Here is a 19,341-nt window from a genome sequence, read left to right as displayed (position 1 = left end):
ATTCAAACTTGTCTGTTGTCTAGCGTTCCCCCTTATACTGTTTTACTCTATGTACTCTAGTGTTAAAACGTAAATCAAATTTAATTGCTGACCGCTTAATTGTGTGTACTTCACAAGAGTATTTTCTTTATTCTCGTTTAAAGTTAACGTTGGGTTTCTGTCCTATATCACGTTTGTGTTCCCGGTTAATGCTGGACCAGGCTTTGTGCGGCGTTGGCAAATTCAGATTTCGACTTTCGAGCCGTTGAAACGAACTTGAAACAGGAATAGTTTATATTCAATTAATTATATTCAATTTATTCTTCTGTAAATTTGAATATAATAATAGTAACTATTAAGTTATACCGCCCGCAAAACAACGCTTGTACGCTTGCACGTAAACTCCATTGTGTAAAACAATAAAGATAAAAATAAAAATTATCAATAAAGGGTATTAACTTGCAAATTTAATTAAAAAAATATATATAAGGTCACCACGAACAAGTAAATTTCCTTAATATCATTAATGGTTCACAAGATTTTAGCCACTGAATAAGAAAAATAGTTTAAAGAGTCCTCTGATAAACGATGATTAGCTGTCTACATAGCTGTCTAGTCATTCGTCATTCCCCCTAAAGTGTTGTAGTGCGCATGCGTGGATTCCCCTTTTTCACGGCATATTTTCAGAAAACAGATTAGAAGATAATTTAGGGATATTTTGTACGCGTTGCCGGTCAGGTTGGCACTGATACTGCGGGAACAGCAGTGCCATCCATTTGCAAACACGCTGTGTGGTGCTAATTTGACTTTGGTCGTCGGTTGTTGGTGTGGTGTGAAGTTCTAAAGTAAAAACCTTGTTAGTTAAATAACAAAAGTTGTTTTAAGAAGCTTCCACTGAAGTTCACAATGACAACACAACCTCACAGTAGGAAACGAGTCTGCTACTATTACGACAGTAAGTACAGGTTTAATTGCCTTATTTAATTGATTCCATTACAATCGTGTTAATTCAGATGCGATTTTTTAAAATAGCGTCATGAGTTTGCTGAATTTCAACTCATATCTTATCATGTAGTACGATTTTCGAAACTATAAACACAGAAATGCACGGTAGACTACGGTAGCCATATTTTTCGAGTACAGTGATTGGCTGCAGAGGCTTGTGATGTAATGATGACGCTTTTTTGTACGATTCGACGATGTCAAAATAATAGTCGGTTGTACATTTTTACCATGTTGTAGTTCCCTCCAAACACGAATTTTCAAATAAATATCATTTTTATAGGCGACATCGGAAATTACTACTATGGGCAAGGTCACCCCATGAAGCCGCATCGTATACGAATGACCCATAACTTGCTCTTAAATTATGGACTGTACCGAAAAATGGAAATTTATGTAAGTATAAATTAATGACCTATAGCGTGGACAGCCTCATTTATCAATGAATATTTTCTCAGCGTCCTCACAAAGCCACAGCGGAAGAAATGACCAAGTTTCATTCAGATGATTACATCCGATTTCTGAGATCTATCAGACCAGACAATATGTCAGAATATAACAAACAAATGCAGAGGTTTAACGTTGGTGAAGATTGCCCAGTATTTGATGGTCTCTATGAATTTTGTCAACTTTCAGCAGGAGGCTCAGTTGCTGCTGCTGTCAAATTGAATAAACAGGCATCAGAAATCTGTATTAACTGGGGAGGAGGATTACATCACGCCAAGAAATCTGAAGCATCAGGATTTTGTTATGTTAACGACATTGTGTTGGGGATTTTAGAGTTGCTGAAATATCATCAACGGGTGTTGTATATTGATATTGATGTACACCATGGTGATGGCGTTGAAGAAGCGTTTTACACCACAGACAGAGTAATGACGGTTTCATTTCACAAATATGGAGAATATTTCCCTGGAACTGGAGATCTTCGAGACATTGGCGCTGGCAAAGGAAAGTATTATGCTGTAAATATTCCTTTGAGAGATGGAATGGATGATGAATCCTACGAAAAAATATTTGTTCCAATTATCAGCAAAGTCATGGAGACGTTTCAGCCCAGTGCTGTTGTACTTCAGTGTGGGGCTGATTCTTTAACTGGTGACCGATTGGGTTGTTTCAACTTGACAGTAAGAGGCCATGGAAAATGTGTAGAATTTGTGAAAAAGTACAATCTTCCATTTATGATGGTTGGTGGTGGAGGATACACCATTAGAAATGTATCCAGAGCGTGGACCTATGAAACATCAGTGGCTTTAGGAGTTGAGATTGCAAATGAACTTCCTTATAATGATTATTTTGAGTACTTCGGTCCAGATTTTAAGTTACATATCAGTCCTAGCAATATGGCCAATCAAAACACCCCAGAGTATTTAGACAAAATCAAAACCAGACTATTTGAAAATTTAAGAATGCTACCTCATGCGCCAGGTGTTCAAGTACAAGCTATTCCAGAAGATGCCATTAATGAAGAATCTGATGGAGAAGATAAAGTTGACAAGGATGACAGATTACCACAAAAAGATCTAGATAAAAGAATTGTTCCAGAAAATGAATTTTCAGACAGTGAAGACGAAGGTGAAGGTGGGAGAAGAGACAATCGCACATACAAAGGCAGAAAAAGACCGCGATTAGAAAAAGGTATTGATGGTAAAGATGCGGCAGGTGATGATAAAATTAAAGAAGAATTGAAATCAGAGAAAGGTAGTTTCCTCATTTGATATGTTTGTTTGTTTTATAAACACGTGCATTTTTTAGATGAAAAGGAAGATGGCAAATCTAGTACAATTGACGACCTGAAGAAAGATACGGGACCAACTCCGTGACACAGTTCTACTTCACAATATTCTAAATATAAATGACGTCAATAGTTAATTTTTTTAAGCTGTTCATAGTTTTATTTTGTGATAAAGCTGTACAATGATTACAATTATATAAACTGTAATTTTTATAAGTATTGTGGACAGAACCTCATGTGGTAAGAAACAATCAGTAGGTGGAAAATTGAAACTTTATTATCTTAAACTAATTGGTAGAACGAATTTATACCTATATCACATTGTTGACGTAAACCGATAACTGTTAAATGCAATAATCTGTGTTTTGTCATGTACCTTTTTTACTTAGTCTGTAGATTATTTTGTAAATATTCATTCCATTGAAACTATTTATATCATATCAATCGCGATATAATTACCATTTATAAGATTTCAGTTTTGTAAATAAAGTCTTGTGATTTTATGTTGTGTGACGTACTATCTGCGCTTGTAAGTTAAAATTTTGTAATAAAGCGTGAAATCTAGGCACTTGTTGCTAGAACGGGTCTTGGTACATACTTCACAAGCTAAGAACTCCAAAAAATTTGTACAATTTAAAGGAAATTGAATGTTAATTGTTCTGTGTTTTGTCAATCGCTTTATATTTTGGCTTTTTACTAACAGTGGATGAGCAGTAAAACAAGCATAACGAAATCATGTATGTACTCAGAATTTGTGGAAATTTGTTACTTTCTGGTGCAAGTTGAAATTGGGACTGTAAATACCTATATTACATTTTTGATACTGAGTAAGCAATTTTAAAAATAAACAGTGTCAGCTGAAATATTAAGTAATTATGTAGTATTTCGTCAGTTAACGTTTATTATTTTTTACTATAATCTTAATTTATTAAATTATGTAACCGTTTCTAGAATTGTATAAACATTCGAAAAATCGTTTTTGAGGTCGATGCTTCCTGTTTGAAACGTCCATAAACATCAGTTAAAAAAACGATATCACTGATGCACAAAGAATATTGTATTTTGGCGAATTTTTTAATAACGATTTATGTAATGGTTTATATATGGTTTTGATATAGATATTAATTTTCATATGTAGAATGTAACAATTATAACGTTATTGCATTTTCCGAATTCCATGGAGATTAAGACACAGGAAATTTTCTGAGATAACAAAATAATTAATTCTTTCGTTTCATACCCAACGTTTCCACTGAATGAAGGAGTTTTTCAGTACAAATCAAAATTTCATTTAAATGCGTTAATTGTTATTATAGTAATATAACTTCCTGCAGCCAAATGATTTTCAGATTTGCTTTTAAAGCACAGCTCATGTGAGAACTGATTGAAGTGTTCCAAGAATTTTTTCAATTATTAGTTATTTACGGTGTTTCAGTTTTACGAAATTTAATTTTAAGTTGTCATTTTTTAGCCTTACGTTTTGGCGGACTATCCATTTTTGATAGTTTTTTTGAATTACAGTGTGTGTACTTTTTGGTTTAATTGTGGCAACTTGTGTGTATCTCATTCTGTAATCTCGAATTCCAAAATTGTGACATCTTACATGCGTTGCCAGAATTATTTTTACCATCTGTGTAAGTTTCGTTTTACTGTATTCGGAAAATAATAAAATAAACGACGAATTAGTTAAATAAATTGTAGAATTTATATTTTCTGTACAGGCATTGTCCGCATGTGAAATATAATTTTATTAAATATAAGAGGAGAGTTGTTTTTAAGTTTAGTGAAAATAGTTTCGGGAAATTTCTTAACGTTTAATCTTTTGGAAAACTAGTAACCGTTAAGATTTAACACTTTTATACAATTTATATACGTTTTGAATTCGCCACGTTGGCAACGTTAAGTAATTGGCATGTCTAATTTTGTTAAAAAATACCCTTGTCAAAATCAGTCAGTTATATTTAATTAGGTATTTAGCTGTTCTGAAGTTAGTTTTAAAGTCGGAGACAAAACTTTGTGACAAAATATTTTAGTTTTTGAAATTTCATTATACCCTATAAAATTTTATTGGCCTTAACGAGACGGATAGTAGGACAATAGCAAGAGATATTTACAACTTTAAATTTGTCGCGTGCCGGTAATCCCTCTATGTTAGAAAGCAGAATAATCCAGGTCCGCACAGGGACCATAATTACTCACCATTATTTTACGAGTACAACTACCTACTGTTCTAATGTTCTCCGACAAATTCGTGTGAACTGGTGTGAGCCATAAATATTTCTTATCATTGTCACAGTATATCCATTGTACTACTGTCCGGCTCATTATTGCCAGTAACATTTTATAGGGTAGAATGAAATTTCCAAAACTATACGTAGGATAGTATGATCAGTGACTATGTATTTAACATCTATACTCACAGGTATGGTGTTATTACTTCGGACACGATATCGAGGTTTTTGTTAAACATCTGATTAATAATTAACACAATATTTTGAAAAAATTAATATACATAATTTCATGAATGTACTGCATTTATGACCAAAACACTACATTTTGCTTGTTAATAACAATATTATGAATTAACAAATAGTGTCCGGATTAACCTCTATGTGTCGTGTTACTTCGGGCACACATTAAAAACCGATGTATGATCATAATTATTGTGTATTATGATTTACTTCGGACGGAATTTATTAAAAAATAATTGTCAAAGTAATTAAAAAAAAATTAAGGGTCAAGTAGATACTTGTTTTTCATAACATGTTTATTGGAACATAAAAAAATAAAGAATATAAGTTTTAACACAATATAAAATAAAAAAAAAATCAATTCGGTCTTTTATAATACTGAGTAGGTGTGTACTGGCTTTCCTAAAAATCCGAACACCTTGAAGGAGTTGACTAATGTAACTGAAATTTTCACCAAATGTGTATTAAAAATGAACAAAATCAATGATTAAAATATCAGGGCTGAAACTTATGAAATAAAAATGTTATTTAATGATATGTGGGTCCACCACGATTGTTTATGCACGCATTAACTCGGCGAGGCATGCTCGAGATGGGGTGACTTATTGCGTCTTGTGGGATCTCGTCCCAAGCTTCCTGAAGCCGCATACGAAAATCATTCAGACGATGCGGGGCATTGCTGTAAGGTACCAAGATACCCATGATATCCCACAAATGTTCTATTGGTGATAAATCGGGTGAACGAGCAGGCCAGGGGATAACTTCAACATTATTTCGTTGAAGGTACCTACTGTGTTGTTACTTTTATCGTGTGTGGGTGTGCATGTCTTGCTGAAATAGGGGTCTATTTAACTCCCTCAGGTACAGAATTCCAACTGGTTCCAGTACTGCTTCGACGTATCCTACTGCACTTAAATTAACCCGAATGGGCTCGTACAACTTTGTAATTTAGAAAGTGCTTTTTCTTTGATACGTCATTCCCTGTTTTGAAAAAGTAAACAGTTATCTGTTTTGTTGTAACAAGTAAAGTTCTTTATTATATGAAGTAAGTACATATGTTATACATTATAGTACTTTACATTGACATTGAGTAAGTAGTAAATATCAAAGATTGCTAACAGTTGTATTGTTGGTTGCGTGAAGCTTCTTCTGAATAACTTTGGTCGTTCCTGAAGAAAATGACTCCTCTAATAACTAAAAGTCTATACACGTGTTTGCCCATGTTACTGACTAACATTCTGAATTAATCTTTCTCAAATTCAAATTGGTTTTTTTTCTCAGCACGAAATTTTAATTCAAACTGGGACTGTTTTCGTTATATAGCATACAATCTTTACAAAACAAAGCATGTATCTTCTTTAAAACTCAGACACATGGGCTGCAGTATTTTATGTAGGAATTGTAGGATCTAACATAACATAATAAATTGTGCTTGAATATATATTTCCACAATAAACCTTTTTTTTTTTTTAATTGATGATATATTTTATTTTTGGAATATGTATTTTTATGATATTGACATATTATAAATTTCTACAACTATATTAATTCCTGTTGTTAAAAAACAATTATAACAGTTAACAAATAAAACAGTCACTTATAATAGCTGAAGTTATTGATTTCTTTAGATGCTCAATTTCGTCTTTGTCTATATATTTTCGTTTCACGTCTTTGATTTATTTTATAATTCTCATTGGAGGAAAATACCAAATATAGAGCAAGTGGAAATGCGCCTGTAAAACTCACAATAACAGTAGTCGGCATTATTACCCAGGAAGTTCTATCTTTCACAAGTTCCGCAATACAAACTAGGATCGATAAATATATTACTCCTAAAGCAAAGCACAAGATCCACACCAACAGTGAAACAATTTTGTGAAATAAAAAAACCTTAAAAAACTCGATAAATCTGAAACACTGAAAAATACCTAGTCCTGTTGAAGATATTTGCTCGTACCTATCTGCTTGGTTTACCTTCTCTGACTGTTCGTATGATGTAATGCATAAACAAAGATACAAATATGAAACATATTATAAAAACTAGTAAAAAGCATACTGAGATTGAAATCCAGAATGGAATAATGTTTTCTTCTATAAAGGAGTAATTATCTTTACAAATTAAAAATAAAATACTGGGTACTAGAAGAAGAAGCAAACAATTTCTATTTCCATTTTCTAAAATATGTGGATGTTTATGTTTTATTAGTGGGCAGAAAATGATTACCTTTGGAACTTTTTTTCACTCTCCTGTTGGTACTATTAACAGACTGTACTGCTATAAACAGAGCAACTCCAGAGGCTGTTAAAGAAGCCACAATTAAAACTATCAAACAAATTTCTAATGATGGAAATCTCATTGCGTCCCATGTCTTATATAAACACATTAATGTTAAACTTGTTACCAAGAAACATAATCCAGCAAGGGAAATTCCATATACTACGAAAACGTAAAATTTAGTTTAAACCAACAAATTGTAAAATGCTGGTAGATACCTCTTGTAACTGACTTAGTTTGTCTCGTTCTTTCAGTTCCTGAATTAACATATAATTGGACCAGAAAGTATACAGTGGCTAAGACGACTAATAAAGTCACCATTGCAGCTACTAAGATAACATTTCTGTATGGAAGTATTTTTGATTCTATAAAATTATGAATATTTGTACAATATTTTACAAATATTAAGCCACCAATTACAGTAATTAAGAGAAATTTCTGTCGCATGGATATATTTTCTTCATCTGTAATAGAATGTATTAGGTATATACTGTGGTATTATACATTGTTAGTAGTGGTGTAAAAAAAACCTACCGTTTTCAGTTTGGGCCATTTTATAAAAATGCAAAAAACGTTTATATTTAATAATTCAAAATTAACCAGAGTGATACTATAACCACTATCTTACGACTTTCTTGTCTCGCTGATGACCTGCTGCTCACTGCAGTTTTTGTACTGAACTAAGTGTTTGTTACACTTGACTTGATACTTGATTTCAGGGATGATAAAGGCACGCCTCCATTTCAATAGTATATCACAGTTTTATACAACAAAATTGCGTAATTACTGTAATGTACTAGCTTTGAAAAGGAGATAGAGAATGACAGTTGACAGAATATATAAGTTAGAAAAATGAGCTCGTGTAATTTGAGAAACTAACAATATTACCTACCCCAAACAAGACATCACAATTACGAAGGCCACTCAACCAATTCTTATTGACTTTTGAGATTTTGTTGTGCTAAGCAGTATTATGAAAAATAATAATAATCATATGCACTAATCGTAACCTACCAACCTCGACCAGTCAGTTATTTTTCTCAAAGGCTGCAATTTAAAAACAAATCTGAAGATGCTTGTCCGACTCGAGTTGAACACAGGATAGAAGTAGCAGCACTCGAATCTTAAACCGCGCTCTCATAGAAATTAACTTACAAAAATCGACCTTTTTGTAGCGAATGTCCTAATATTCAAGCAAAAGGACGTAGGTAGTGTGATTAAGGAAAAATATCATATAGCTGAAGTTTATTTTTTATATACAGGGTGCCGCATCCAAGTCTGGATATAGGGAATTAACATGCGAATTGGTTTTTATTTTATAATATCTCCCCAGATCACTTTGAAGCTATTATTGAGTGATGCCTTTGTGGGGGTCGAAGAGGGCTATCGGCCAGTATTTTTTTCAAATCGTTGCATCGCGCTCATACACTGTAAAAAGGTTTTAAAAATGGTATTTTGAAATTCGCGCCCGATCCGATTTGTCGCGAAATGTTCCGTCGTACTGTCGAAGTTCGGCGATCGCGTCTTTCCAATAACGATGCAAAATCCAAATGTCAAAACGAAATTAGAAATTATTCTCATCAGAAATCAACGAACAAGTCAAACTGAATTATTTTATCCAGTGTGATGATTATTGTAGGACAAATTAAACGGAATAAATGCACAAATTGATCCATTCATTCGTCATAGTGCGCGACCCCGTCAAACGAGCCATTTCGAACTACACTCAGACCGTATCCGAAAAGCCCGAGATGAAGACTTCGAGCAGCTGGTCTTCCTCAAAACCCCATCAAAGCCCATCGGCAGTATTGTGACATTTTCTGGGAGCCATCAAGCTAGGAATGTACTCGCGCTGCCTCACTCAGTAATCACTGAACGACTCAAATTGAATTATTTTATCCAATATGACGATTATTGTAGGTCAATTTAAACGGAATAAATGCACAACCGCACAAAATATTTTATTAGGTTATGTTGCTGGTGCTGGTCGAGTCTTTATTACTAAAATCTTATTAAAATGCCATGTTCTACTGCGATTAGATGAAAAATCGAGGGCCCGCTTTTCTTATTGTGTGATGATAAGATTTACCATCATAATAGCTGGCGCTTTTGAAGAGGACCTTTTAATGAACCATTTAGATAACTACAAATAACAAAACGTAACAATTGTTGATGAATTAAGTAATGAAATATTGTACGAATCTGGAGAAGTATTGCACTATTTTCAAGAATTGCTCAAAAACAATGCTCTCAGCAGCTGTACAGTAAGTAAGCCGATCTTCAAAACTCCTACGCGTGTTGATCAGCATTTTAGTTGAAATCTGAAGACAATATTGCTGGATTGCTTGTTTCAGCGCTTCTCTGTTTGTATAGCTTGTCTGAATGCAGATGGTCGTGAAGAAATCTCCAAAGAAAAAATTTCTCAGGGGTTTAGATCTGGAGATTTGGTCCTGGATGTAAAAGACCTGCTGCAGATGCCACACCCTTCGAGTCCCAGGAAGTATTTGCTGAGCTAGCATATTATCCTACTTCTGAGCATTCAATCCGGATTCGATGAAAAAAGGTGCAATGACATGATGTCCTAGAAACCCCAGTCATACACTGACAATTGCACGCCATTGATAACGAAGGTCATGGACCACGTGAGGGTTGTGTAATGCTCAAATTTGATCGTTCTGACGATTATAACTTCCCTTAAGACCAAATGAACGTCAGTAAAACAAATGTTCGTCAAAAACTCTCCATCAGCCTAGATTCTCTCAAGCGTTCCTTCGTAAAACTCTATATGTGAGAAGTAGTCCTCAGGCTTCAATTTTTTGTCATGATGCTTTTTGAAATTCTTCTATCTCATCTGTTTAAGATTCCTAGAAAACGTCGTGCCCACCTGATTTTATGTAATTTTTATCACCTTTGAAAATAAATGTAACTTTATTTTGCGAAATATTATTTTTATTTTTGTTGTTGTTAACACAATAAACAAATAAAACAGTAATACAAAAGTTTCTGAATCCCAAAACACATTCGTAATAGAGAAAAATACTTTAAAATGTTGATGAGTCAATGTTCTACATTTCTCTCTCAAAAATTTCCTGTAATGAAGATGCTTCCTGGAGGCAAAAAATCCATCCCTGCTTAACGAATGTAAAATCAATTGACTTCCAATCTTTAGTGATTCCAAAAAAAAGGGTGAAATCTATCCAAATTACCTACTAATTAAATTAACCGTTGAAGAACATGCAGGCCCCCGCTTTTTCATTTAATCGTAGTTGAACATAGCATAACCTAAAAAAATATTTTGTGCAGTTTGTGCATTTATTCAGTTTAAATTGACCTGCAATAAATCATCACACTGGATAAAATAATTCAGTTTGACTTGTTCGTTGATTTCTGATGAGAATAATTTCTAATTTCGTTTTGACATTTGGATTTTGCATCGTTATTCGTTATTGGAAAGACGCGATCGCCGAACTTCGACAGTACGACGGAACATTTCGCGACAAATCGGATCGGGCGCGAATTTCAAAATACCATTTTTAAAACCTTTTTACAGTGTATGAGCGCGATGCAACGATTTGAAAAAAATACTGGCCGATAGCCCTCTTCGACCCCCACAAAGGCATCACTCAATAATAGCTTCAAAGTGATCTGGGGAGATATTATAAAATAAAAACCAATTCGCATGTTAATTCCCTATATCCAGACTTGGATGCGGCACCCTGTATTTATATGCCTTAACATTTTGTTTTTATTTAAATTCATTTAATTCATTGTTACAGACGCCTTCCTATTACAAAATGCCATTTAAAAAATAATACATAAAATATGATTATTACCTTTTAAATTCCGGTCACATGCCTCATCATCTGTCCATACGGATCTACTGTAAAATAAATAAAGAAAAATAGGAGAATCATTTAGCAAAAGTTTACTTTTTATGTATGTGGTTGAGTGCCTTAATAAAAGTTTTTTTTTAGTTAAAATTTGTTTAATTAATATCGCAATATCGAAGTTTTAGCAGCACTACTTTTCACGATGTCTTTTAATTCCGCACTTAGAACTTAATTAATACTCGCCCAAAAATGACACACCATAAAAAAAATCCTACCTTTTTGGCTTATATTTTTGCTACTATTTGTAGCGAATCCCCTGACTTTGAAAGATACACGTGAAAAATAAATGTACAACTTTTTTTTTCGGAGATTACGCGTGTACTAAAAATCGACACAGAAGACAGACAGATGGAAACGGGAGACATTTTTTTTTGGTACTTTAGAAGTCATAAAACGACGAGAAAACGTAAAACGTACTTCCTAAATCCTTCCTAAAGTAAAAATCTTAATACATTTAGAACAAAAAATAGTAAGTTGACATTTGCTTCAAGAGTTCACATGTCTAAACACGATTTAATCGTGTAAGTAAAACGTAATGCAACTGCAAAGTGATTAAAAATGCAGTGTATGTTCAAATGTTGTGTTTAATTTCTGAGTGATACGGCCTTAAATTGCATTAGATTCTAACAAAAGCCGTGTTAGTTGTTTCACTTTTATTACTTTTTGTTTGCTTGTTACTGTCTTTTATACATTTCTATTAGGCTTCAAAAGTGTTACATTAACAACTTATTGATATTTTCTGTGTAAATTTATTCAGTTTGCGTTTAATGAATTTGAACAGTTTAATCAAGCTGATATAATTTACACGGATTTGGCTAAAGCGTTTGACGTTGTTGACCATCAAATCTTACTGAGTAAGTTGCGCAGGTATGGCGTATGTGATAGTGTTGTTAATTTATTTTGTTCATTATTATGTGATCGCTATCAATATGTGGAATATCATGGCTGTCGTTCTAGTCAATATTCAACTTCGAGTGGAGTACCGCTGGGCTCAAACTTAGGTGCAATTCTTTTTGTATTATTTTTTAATGATGTATTTAGTATTTTTGATTGTCATGTCTATGGGTATGCAGACGATTTAAAAATTGTTACTTCTTTTCCATCAACTACTGACTGTTTAACTTTACAAAATGATGTCAACAAATTCTTCATCTGCTGTGAAGCAAACAAATTGAAAGTTAATAAAAATAAATGTAAGGTAATAACTTTATCTAAAAAATCACAAAATATTTTGTTTGGCTACCGGATAAATGATATAAATATTGAGAGAGTTGATCAAATACGGGATTTAGGTATTATCGTAGACCAATCTTTGTCACTTATATCACATATAGAACAAATATGCATGCAGGGTGTGAAAATGCTAGGTTTTATCAAACGCAATACAAAAAGTTTTCAAAATGTAAATAGTTTACTATCTTTGTACTTTACATTAGTAAGATCTAGATTAGAGTATGCTAGCGTTGTATGGTGCCCCTACAGTTCACATTCAATCTGTTGAACGTGTGCAAATAAAATTTAGTAGATAAATACTTATTTTATGAAAAAAATAAAATGTATCCTTCTCGTACATATGAAATTCTACATTTGTATAACGATCTCAATTTAACATCTAGGAGGAAAATTGCATGTTGTGATTTTATATTTAAACTCATTCACAATCTGATTCAAAGTAGCACTTTATTAGAAAGTCTTTTATTTCAGATTCCCAGAATAAATAGTCGCATTTCTTTTCCCCAATTTTGAATGTGAAGATGTTGTAATAATGTATGTAACAATTTGGATTTCTTTAATGGTAATGTTAATATTAAAAAGATTTTCACTATTTGCAAAGAAGCTATTGAGAATATTAAGAAAGATAATTAAGTACCTTATAATAACCACCACCGTGCGTTATGCTATTTGTTATTTATTCTACAATTTAATTTCTGTTCTGTACATGTTATGTATATTATGTTATTTTCTATTGTTATTATGTTCCTAAAAGGCCTTTGGTCTGTTGGATCGAAATATATATTATTAAGACCCACCACTGACCCGGAAATGACCGGCATTCAGGCAAAACTTCTATCATTACGGGTACTAAGACCAAGTAATGATATGGATTGATTAACAAAACAACTTTCGAGATTCTAGAATTACAGCATACAAATTAGTCTGCTATTATTTTCTAATCTCACCCCATCCCCAAAAATCTAGCGTAATTACCGATCATTTATCCGCGCATCACTTGGAAAGTGACCTACACTACTCTGACCTACTGGTGCTAATCTAATCTGACTGACATGATCAGACTATTCGAGAAACTTACGAACAATATGACATGTTCCTAACAAAACAGCTTTTTGAATTTTGATAATTATTGAATCATTCAAATGCAAAGACTTTAAATTCTCAACTAATAAGCTATTTGGGACTACACCTACATTAGAGATAACTAGGGGTAGAATTGAAATTTTTTTAAGATTCGACATGGATTTCATTTCTATCGATAATTGTAGATATTTTGAAATCTTGGTGTGGTATGTTTGAATAATGTTGTTTGTGTTAGGAATAGCAATGTCAATGAGAATGGCTTCGTTCGTGTGTTTTTTGGTAAGTATGATGTCTGGTCTGTTAGCTGTAATGTTTAAGTCTGTAAGTATTGTGCGATCCCAGTATAATTTGTATTTGTTATTTTCAAGGAACGGAGATGGAATGTAAGTGTAATAGGGTGTCGTATCTTCGATTAAGTTCATAAGTGTTGCTAATTCTTTGTGAATGATTTTGGCTGCGTTGTTGTGTAGTCAGTTTGTGCCAGGATGCTGCAGGAGGAGATTATGTGCTGGATCGTTTCAGGTTTTGCTTTGCAGAGGCGACAGGAGTCGTTTCTTATATTCGGATCTTTGATAATGTATTTTCTGTAATTCTTGGTATTGATTACTTGGTCTTGAATAGCCAACACAAATCCTTCTGTTTCGGCATACAAACTTGATTTTTTTAACCAAATCAATGACATCTTCTTATGGACATGAGTTTCTTCTAAGTCTTTGTAGAATTTTCCATGTAGTTGTTTTTGTTTTAGCCCACTTATTATTTTGTCTATTGTGGGGGGGGGGGGGGGTGGATTTCTTCGGTGTTCGATACATTTAAGTGTGTGTGGTTCAAATCTGCTCTTGTGATGATGCGAAACATTTCATTTCTTTCTGCTCGTTTCAAGAAATACTTCTTCAGATCTGAGATTTATCTCTGATATAAGTTTTCTAGGTTCTGGAAACCCCTTCCCCCATTCTGTCTTGGTAATGAGAATCTTTCAATCGACGATTTTGGATGATGCCTTCTATACTGTGTGAAGATTTTCCTTGTTGCGATGTTTAAATTTTCAAGATCAGTTTTGGACCATTTAATCACTCCAAAAGAATATGTTAGCAGTGGAACGCAGAATGTGTTTACTGCTTTCATTAATTTTTTTCCATTTAACTGTGTCTTCAATATTAATTGTAATCTCGCCAGGTATTGATCTTTCAACTGTGTTTTCGTTTTGGTATGATTGATGTGGGAGGACTGACAGAAACCCAGATATTTGTATGTATCATTTCGTTCTTGGGCTTCGATTATTTCGTTATTCTGGGTTATATGTGGTACTTGGTGTTGGACGCCTTTTCTGATTGCTTGGGTCTTACATTTCTCAATACCAAAACACATACCAATATCACCGGAAAATTGTTCAGTCAGATTTAATAGGTTTGTTAACTGATTTTGTGTACTTGCATATATTTTTATGTCATCCATATACAGCAAGTGACTTATTCTGTTTTCTCTTTGTTTGTTAATTCTTATATTGAACCCATAATTGCAGCTGTTCAGGATATCGGAGAGGGGATTTATTGCTAAGCAGAACTATGGTTCTGCTTAGCAATAAATTATGACGTTATGACGGGCTAAGAGAATCGCCTTGAAAAATTCCTCTTCGGATCATTATTGGATCTGACTCAATTGTTTGTTCATTTAAGGTTATTTGGAGGGTGGTCTTCCAAAATTCCATGGAACATTTGAGAAAAGTGCAGATTTTAGTATCATTTTGTATAATTCCAGAATTTTGCATAGCCAGGAATGAGGGATAGAATCGTAAGCTTTCTTATAATCAATAAAAGCAGTATATATGTTTCGGTTTTCTTTTCTAGCTTGTTCACAGATGATGGAATCTATGATTAATTGCTCTTTGCAACCAAAGTATCCTCGAATACATCCTTTCTGTTCTTCATTAATGATGTCAGAGTTAAAACAGTGTTGATGGATTTTTTGTGTAATGCATGAGGTTAATATTTTATAGATTGTCGGTAAACATGTGATAGGTCTGTATTTTGATGGATTTTTTGTGTCGTTATCTTTAGGTTTTAAGTATGTTACACCATGACATAAGAATGTTGGAAAGGAGGATGGGTCAAGAAGGAACTGATTTAAGTGATGTAGTAAATGAATATGTACACAATTCAATTTTTTAATCCAAAAATTATGGATTTTGTCTGGTCCTGGTGATTTCCAGTTGTGTGTCTTATTGATGGTATTTATTAATTCGGCGAGTGTTATCTGATGATCATTCATTGGTGTAACTGTGGATAGTTTATGGGATATATGAGGAATCCATTTGGCAGAGTGGTTAAATTCAAATTCTTGAGACCAAAGTTTTGACAAATTATTATTATTATTATTATTATTATTATTATTATTTTGATGGGGACACAGCTGTCGCTAATCGGTTAAACAGAACAAGTGGCTCCCAGAAATTTCTGCTGGTGATGTTGCCACTTCTACAGCGACTCGGATCTATTGTAAACAAAGAAAATTATCATTGAAAAAGTTTATTTATTGTTTTTTCAATGCCATAATAATTATTTTTTTTCTAGTTTAAAATTTGTTTAATTTATTGTATTACTGTAACGTTTCTATAGTACAAAGTGTCGTTCAAAGATTTCAATATATAATATGTTATAGAAATGATTCTTACCCTTTAAATTCTAACCACTGCCTTAGCGCCTGTACGGTTCGAGTTGAGTCACTATTTCTTGACAGCGCACACGATCGAAGTTCTGACAGTACTGCTTTTCTCACTTCTTAACTCAGCGCACGAATGATGTATAAAAAAAATCTAACCTTTTTAGCTTCTTTTTCGGCTACCATTTATAGCGAGTTCCTTCATCTTCAAAGATAGATCTTTTGTAAATAAACAAAAAAATATCATTCAGCAGAAGTTTACTTTTTATATACCTAGTTGAATGCCTTAACAAAAGTCTTTTGTTAAGTAGGTATTTAAAATTTGTTTAATTCATTGTTTCGATAGTTTTCTAGTACAAAATGTACTTTAAACACCTAAAGATAAAATCAATCTACAATTGGTTTTTACCTTTTAAATCCTGTCCAAATGACGTATCGTCTGTCCGTTTGGAGTTGAGATGTCATTTCTTGAAGCGGAACTTCACACCGCGCACTTTACTACGTTTTTTAATCACGCCCTCAAGAACTTAACATCGCGCAAAAATGACATTTCACAAAGAAAAAATATCTTACCTCCTTGAAGTCTTTGGCCTCTACTTCTGCTATTCTTTGTAGCGAATTCCCTCGTATTCAAAGATACGGACCTACCGTAAATAAAGACGAATATCATTTAGCAATAGTTTATTTTTTGGTGGATTGAATGTTATGATGAGTTTTTTTTTAATTTAAAATTTGTTTAATTGATTGTTAGAGTAGCCTTAGTAGTTGGGTTCTTGAAAAAATTACCGGGAACCGAAATTTAATCCCTTTAACGACGTCGGCTTAAAATTTTTGTACACCTTCTAGTCGGGAGACAACTGGTACCATCTCGGGTGACAATAGGCTCCTTTGCTTGAGACAAATGCTGGTTTGCACAAGCCCGACTGAAATGTCTTTTGATCTATAAAATTTTAGTTAGTATCATACTAGCACTTAACAGGGGTGGTACTAAAATGGAACAGGTGGAAAGTTTCGACATTGAACAATTAATTGGTGAAGTGGAACAAAGGCCCATATTATGATATAAGATCAATGATATATATGAAGAACGAAATAAAAAACGAAGTGCAGGGGGAGGAAGTGTGTAATATATTTATGCCAAATTACAGCGAGTTACCTGATAAGTGATAACACTAAAAATGATAAAGGTAAAGGGGCACCAAACCAACATCACTCATAAAATAGTTTTTAAAAGCATTCCGAACTTCTTTCCTTGTTCTTATACTCCTTAAATTATGGGTCTAGGAACATCCTCAAAGCGCATAATTCTGTCTAAACGCAAACTGAAGAAGCACGGTTCTGTACACAGTTTAATTGTGTTGTGTGTTTTGGTGGCGTGTTTGACCTTAAACTATCATTTGGTCCACATATTAAAAATATTGCAATATCTGCTTTTCGATTTTTGGGTTTTGTACTTGTGAAGATGCGATTTCGAAATATTGAAACTTTCAAATTATTGTATATAATTTTTGTTAGATGTAGGCTTGAATATGCTTCTGTGGTTTGGTCGCCACTGTATTATAATTAGGGATGTACCGACTAGTGGCCGACCGGTCGGATAAGCCGACTATTCGGCCGTTTTTCATCGTCGGCTGCAGTCGGCGACTAGTCGGCTAAACAGCCGATCGGTCGGCTTTTTTTTATTAAAATTAAAATAGTATATAAAACAATTAAACCCGGTTTACAAAACCTCAATGAAATATTTAATTGGGATTTAATTTTTAACCCCGCGTTAAAGTACCATGTGACCGACTCTACGCCAATCAGACGTCGCTAATGGCCTTGTTAAATACGCGATCAACTTAATCTCAGTTAAAATATTGTATAAACTGGCCCTAAATTGTGTTATTCTTTATTTTTGTACTGAGTTAATAAAAAAAATTAAATGTTAAAAGTATCCAAACAAATTTAACATATTTTTTGGAAAACAACAAAGGAACTTTAGTTATTCCTTTTATTAAAATGAAACAAATTTTTAAGGTAATCAGAGAAATAGAAAAAAAACACACTGTCTGTCGCATTTATAAACCGGTTTTCGCAAAGCCGAACAGTCGGCCGACTAGTCGGTTTTTACTGGCCGAACAATCGGCTAGTCGGTTAGTCGGCCAGACCTACAGTCGGTACATCTCTAATTATAATGTTTGTAATACTTCCATTCTTAAAAGAGTTAAGCGTGAATTTTTGAAAACAGCTGTTTTTTTAGTTCATGGAGTCTATCCACTAAGGGCTTATCCACAAGATCTCACGCTAAGCAAATTTATAATATTTTCGCTACTTTCCAGACGAAATCAATATTCAGTTCGATTTCTATATAAAATCTTGTGTGGACTTCAGGAGTGTCCATATCTTCTCTATAATATCGGGATAAAGGTGAAGAGAATTAACGCCCGCAACAAACATATTTTCGATATTACCACTCCTTCAGCTAATATAAGTATTATAATATTAGCATTTAAATATTACTCCTATTTATTTATCAGTATTTTTCTTTCTTTTTTCGTTTTTTCCTTATTTAATATTTTTGTGTACTTGTTCTTTAATTGGGTTTTTCGCTTGTTGCACATTGAAATAATTAATAATAACAATAATAATGACACAAAATACAGTTTTTGTTAACTACCGTACATATATCCTCAAAAATTCGCTGATAATTACCTTTAATTTTTAGTTTCTAAAACATTCTCATTTTTGTGTCAAATATACATAATATACAGATGCCTTTCTTGTAACATTTATGTCCAGTTTATGTAAAAGTGAATTATTCTAATTAGAATTAATTATTTAATTAGGATTAATTCCTGAATCTAATTGTCAATTACATCATATAATCTTAAAAAATACCAATTCATAAATGTCAACTAAAATACAGATTTGTGAGGCATTTGAATAATCGTGTGATAAAAGTTAGATTCGCAGCTTCACGGGTTAATGGCAATTAAATAATTACTCATTAATTAACTTTCTATCGAGACAGCA

The 19,341-nt window shown here is 33.2% G+C and overlaps 1 protein-coding gene and 2 long non-coding RNA genes across 3 annotated transcripts; 2 read left to right on the top strand and 1 right to left on the bottom strand.

Annotated features, from left to right (window-relative positions):
• Positions 1 to 697: 697 nt before the first annotated feature.
• LOC135134996 (histone deacetylase HDAC1) lies at positions 698 to 3,219 on the top strand. The gene is made up of 4 exons (XM_064063925.1): positions 698 to 934; positions 1,265 to 1,377; positions 1,440 to 2,682; positions 2,737 to 3,219. The coding sequence occupies exons 1-4, from the start codon at positions 886 to 888 to the stop codon at positions 2,802 to 2,804; spliced, it is 1,473 nt and encodes a 490-aa protein (XP_063919995.1). The 5' UTR covers positions 698 to 885; the 3' UTR covers positions 2,805 to 3,219.
• A 2,193-nt stretch (positions 3,220 to 5,412) lies between these two features.
• On the bottom strand, positions 5,413 to 8,295 carry LOC135135372 (uncharacterized). Its single transcript, XR_010281522.1, has 4 exons — positions 7,997 to 8,295; positions 7,681 to 7,926; positions 7,412 to 7,624; positions 5,413 to 7,362 (listed from the first exon to the last, which is right to left on the bottom strand). It is a non-coding gene; the product is annotated as an uncharacterized LOC135135372 (long non-coding RNA).
• A 678-nt stretch (positions 8,296 to 8,973) lies between these two features.
• LOC135135386 (uncharacterized) lies at positions 8,974 to 10,403 on the top strand. Its single transcript, XR_010281524.1, has 2 exons — positions 8,974 to 9,326; positions 9,383 to 10,403. It is a non-coding gene; the product is annotated as an uncharacterized LOC135135386 (long non-coding RNA).
• Positions 10,404 to 19,341: the final 8,938 nt, after the last annotated feature.

This window comes from Zophobas morio, unplaced genomic scaffold (genome assembly GCF_036711695.1).
Source record: "Zophobas morio isolate AGI-343-1 ecotype UQ-CSIRO unplaced genomic scaffold, CSIRO_AGI_Zmor_V1 ptg000024l, whole genome shotgun sequence".
Classification (NCBI taxonomy): Eukaryota; Metazoa; Arthropoda; class Insecta; order Coleoptera; family Tenebrionidae; genus Zophobas; species Zophobas morio.
Note: the sequence above shows the minus strand (reverse complement) of the source record. Positions and strands in the feature narration are given on the sequence as shown.

Bases quoted from the DNA above. Each gene is read 5' to 3' on its own strand.
- LOC135134996 (XM_064063925.1), top strand. From the start codon at position 886: ATGACAACACAACCTCACAGTAGGAAACGAGTCTGCTACTATTACGAC. The intron at 1,378-1,439 runs GTAAGTATAAAT...ATATTTTCTCAG, and splicing joins ACCGAAAAATGGAAATTTAT to CGTCCTCACAAAGCCACAGC. The intron at 2,683-2,736 runs GTAGTTTCCTCA...TGCATTTTTTAG, and splicing joins AGAATTGAAATCAGAGAAAG to ATGAAAAGGAAGATGGCAAA.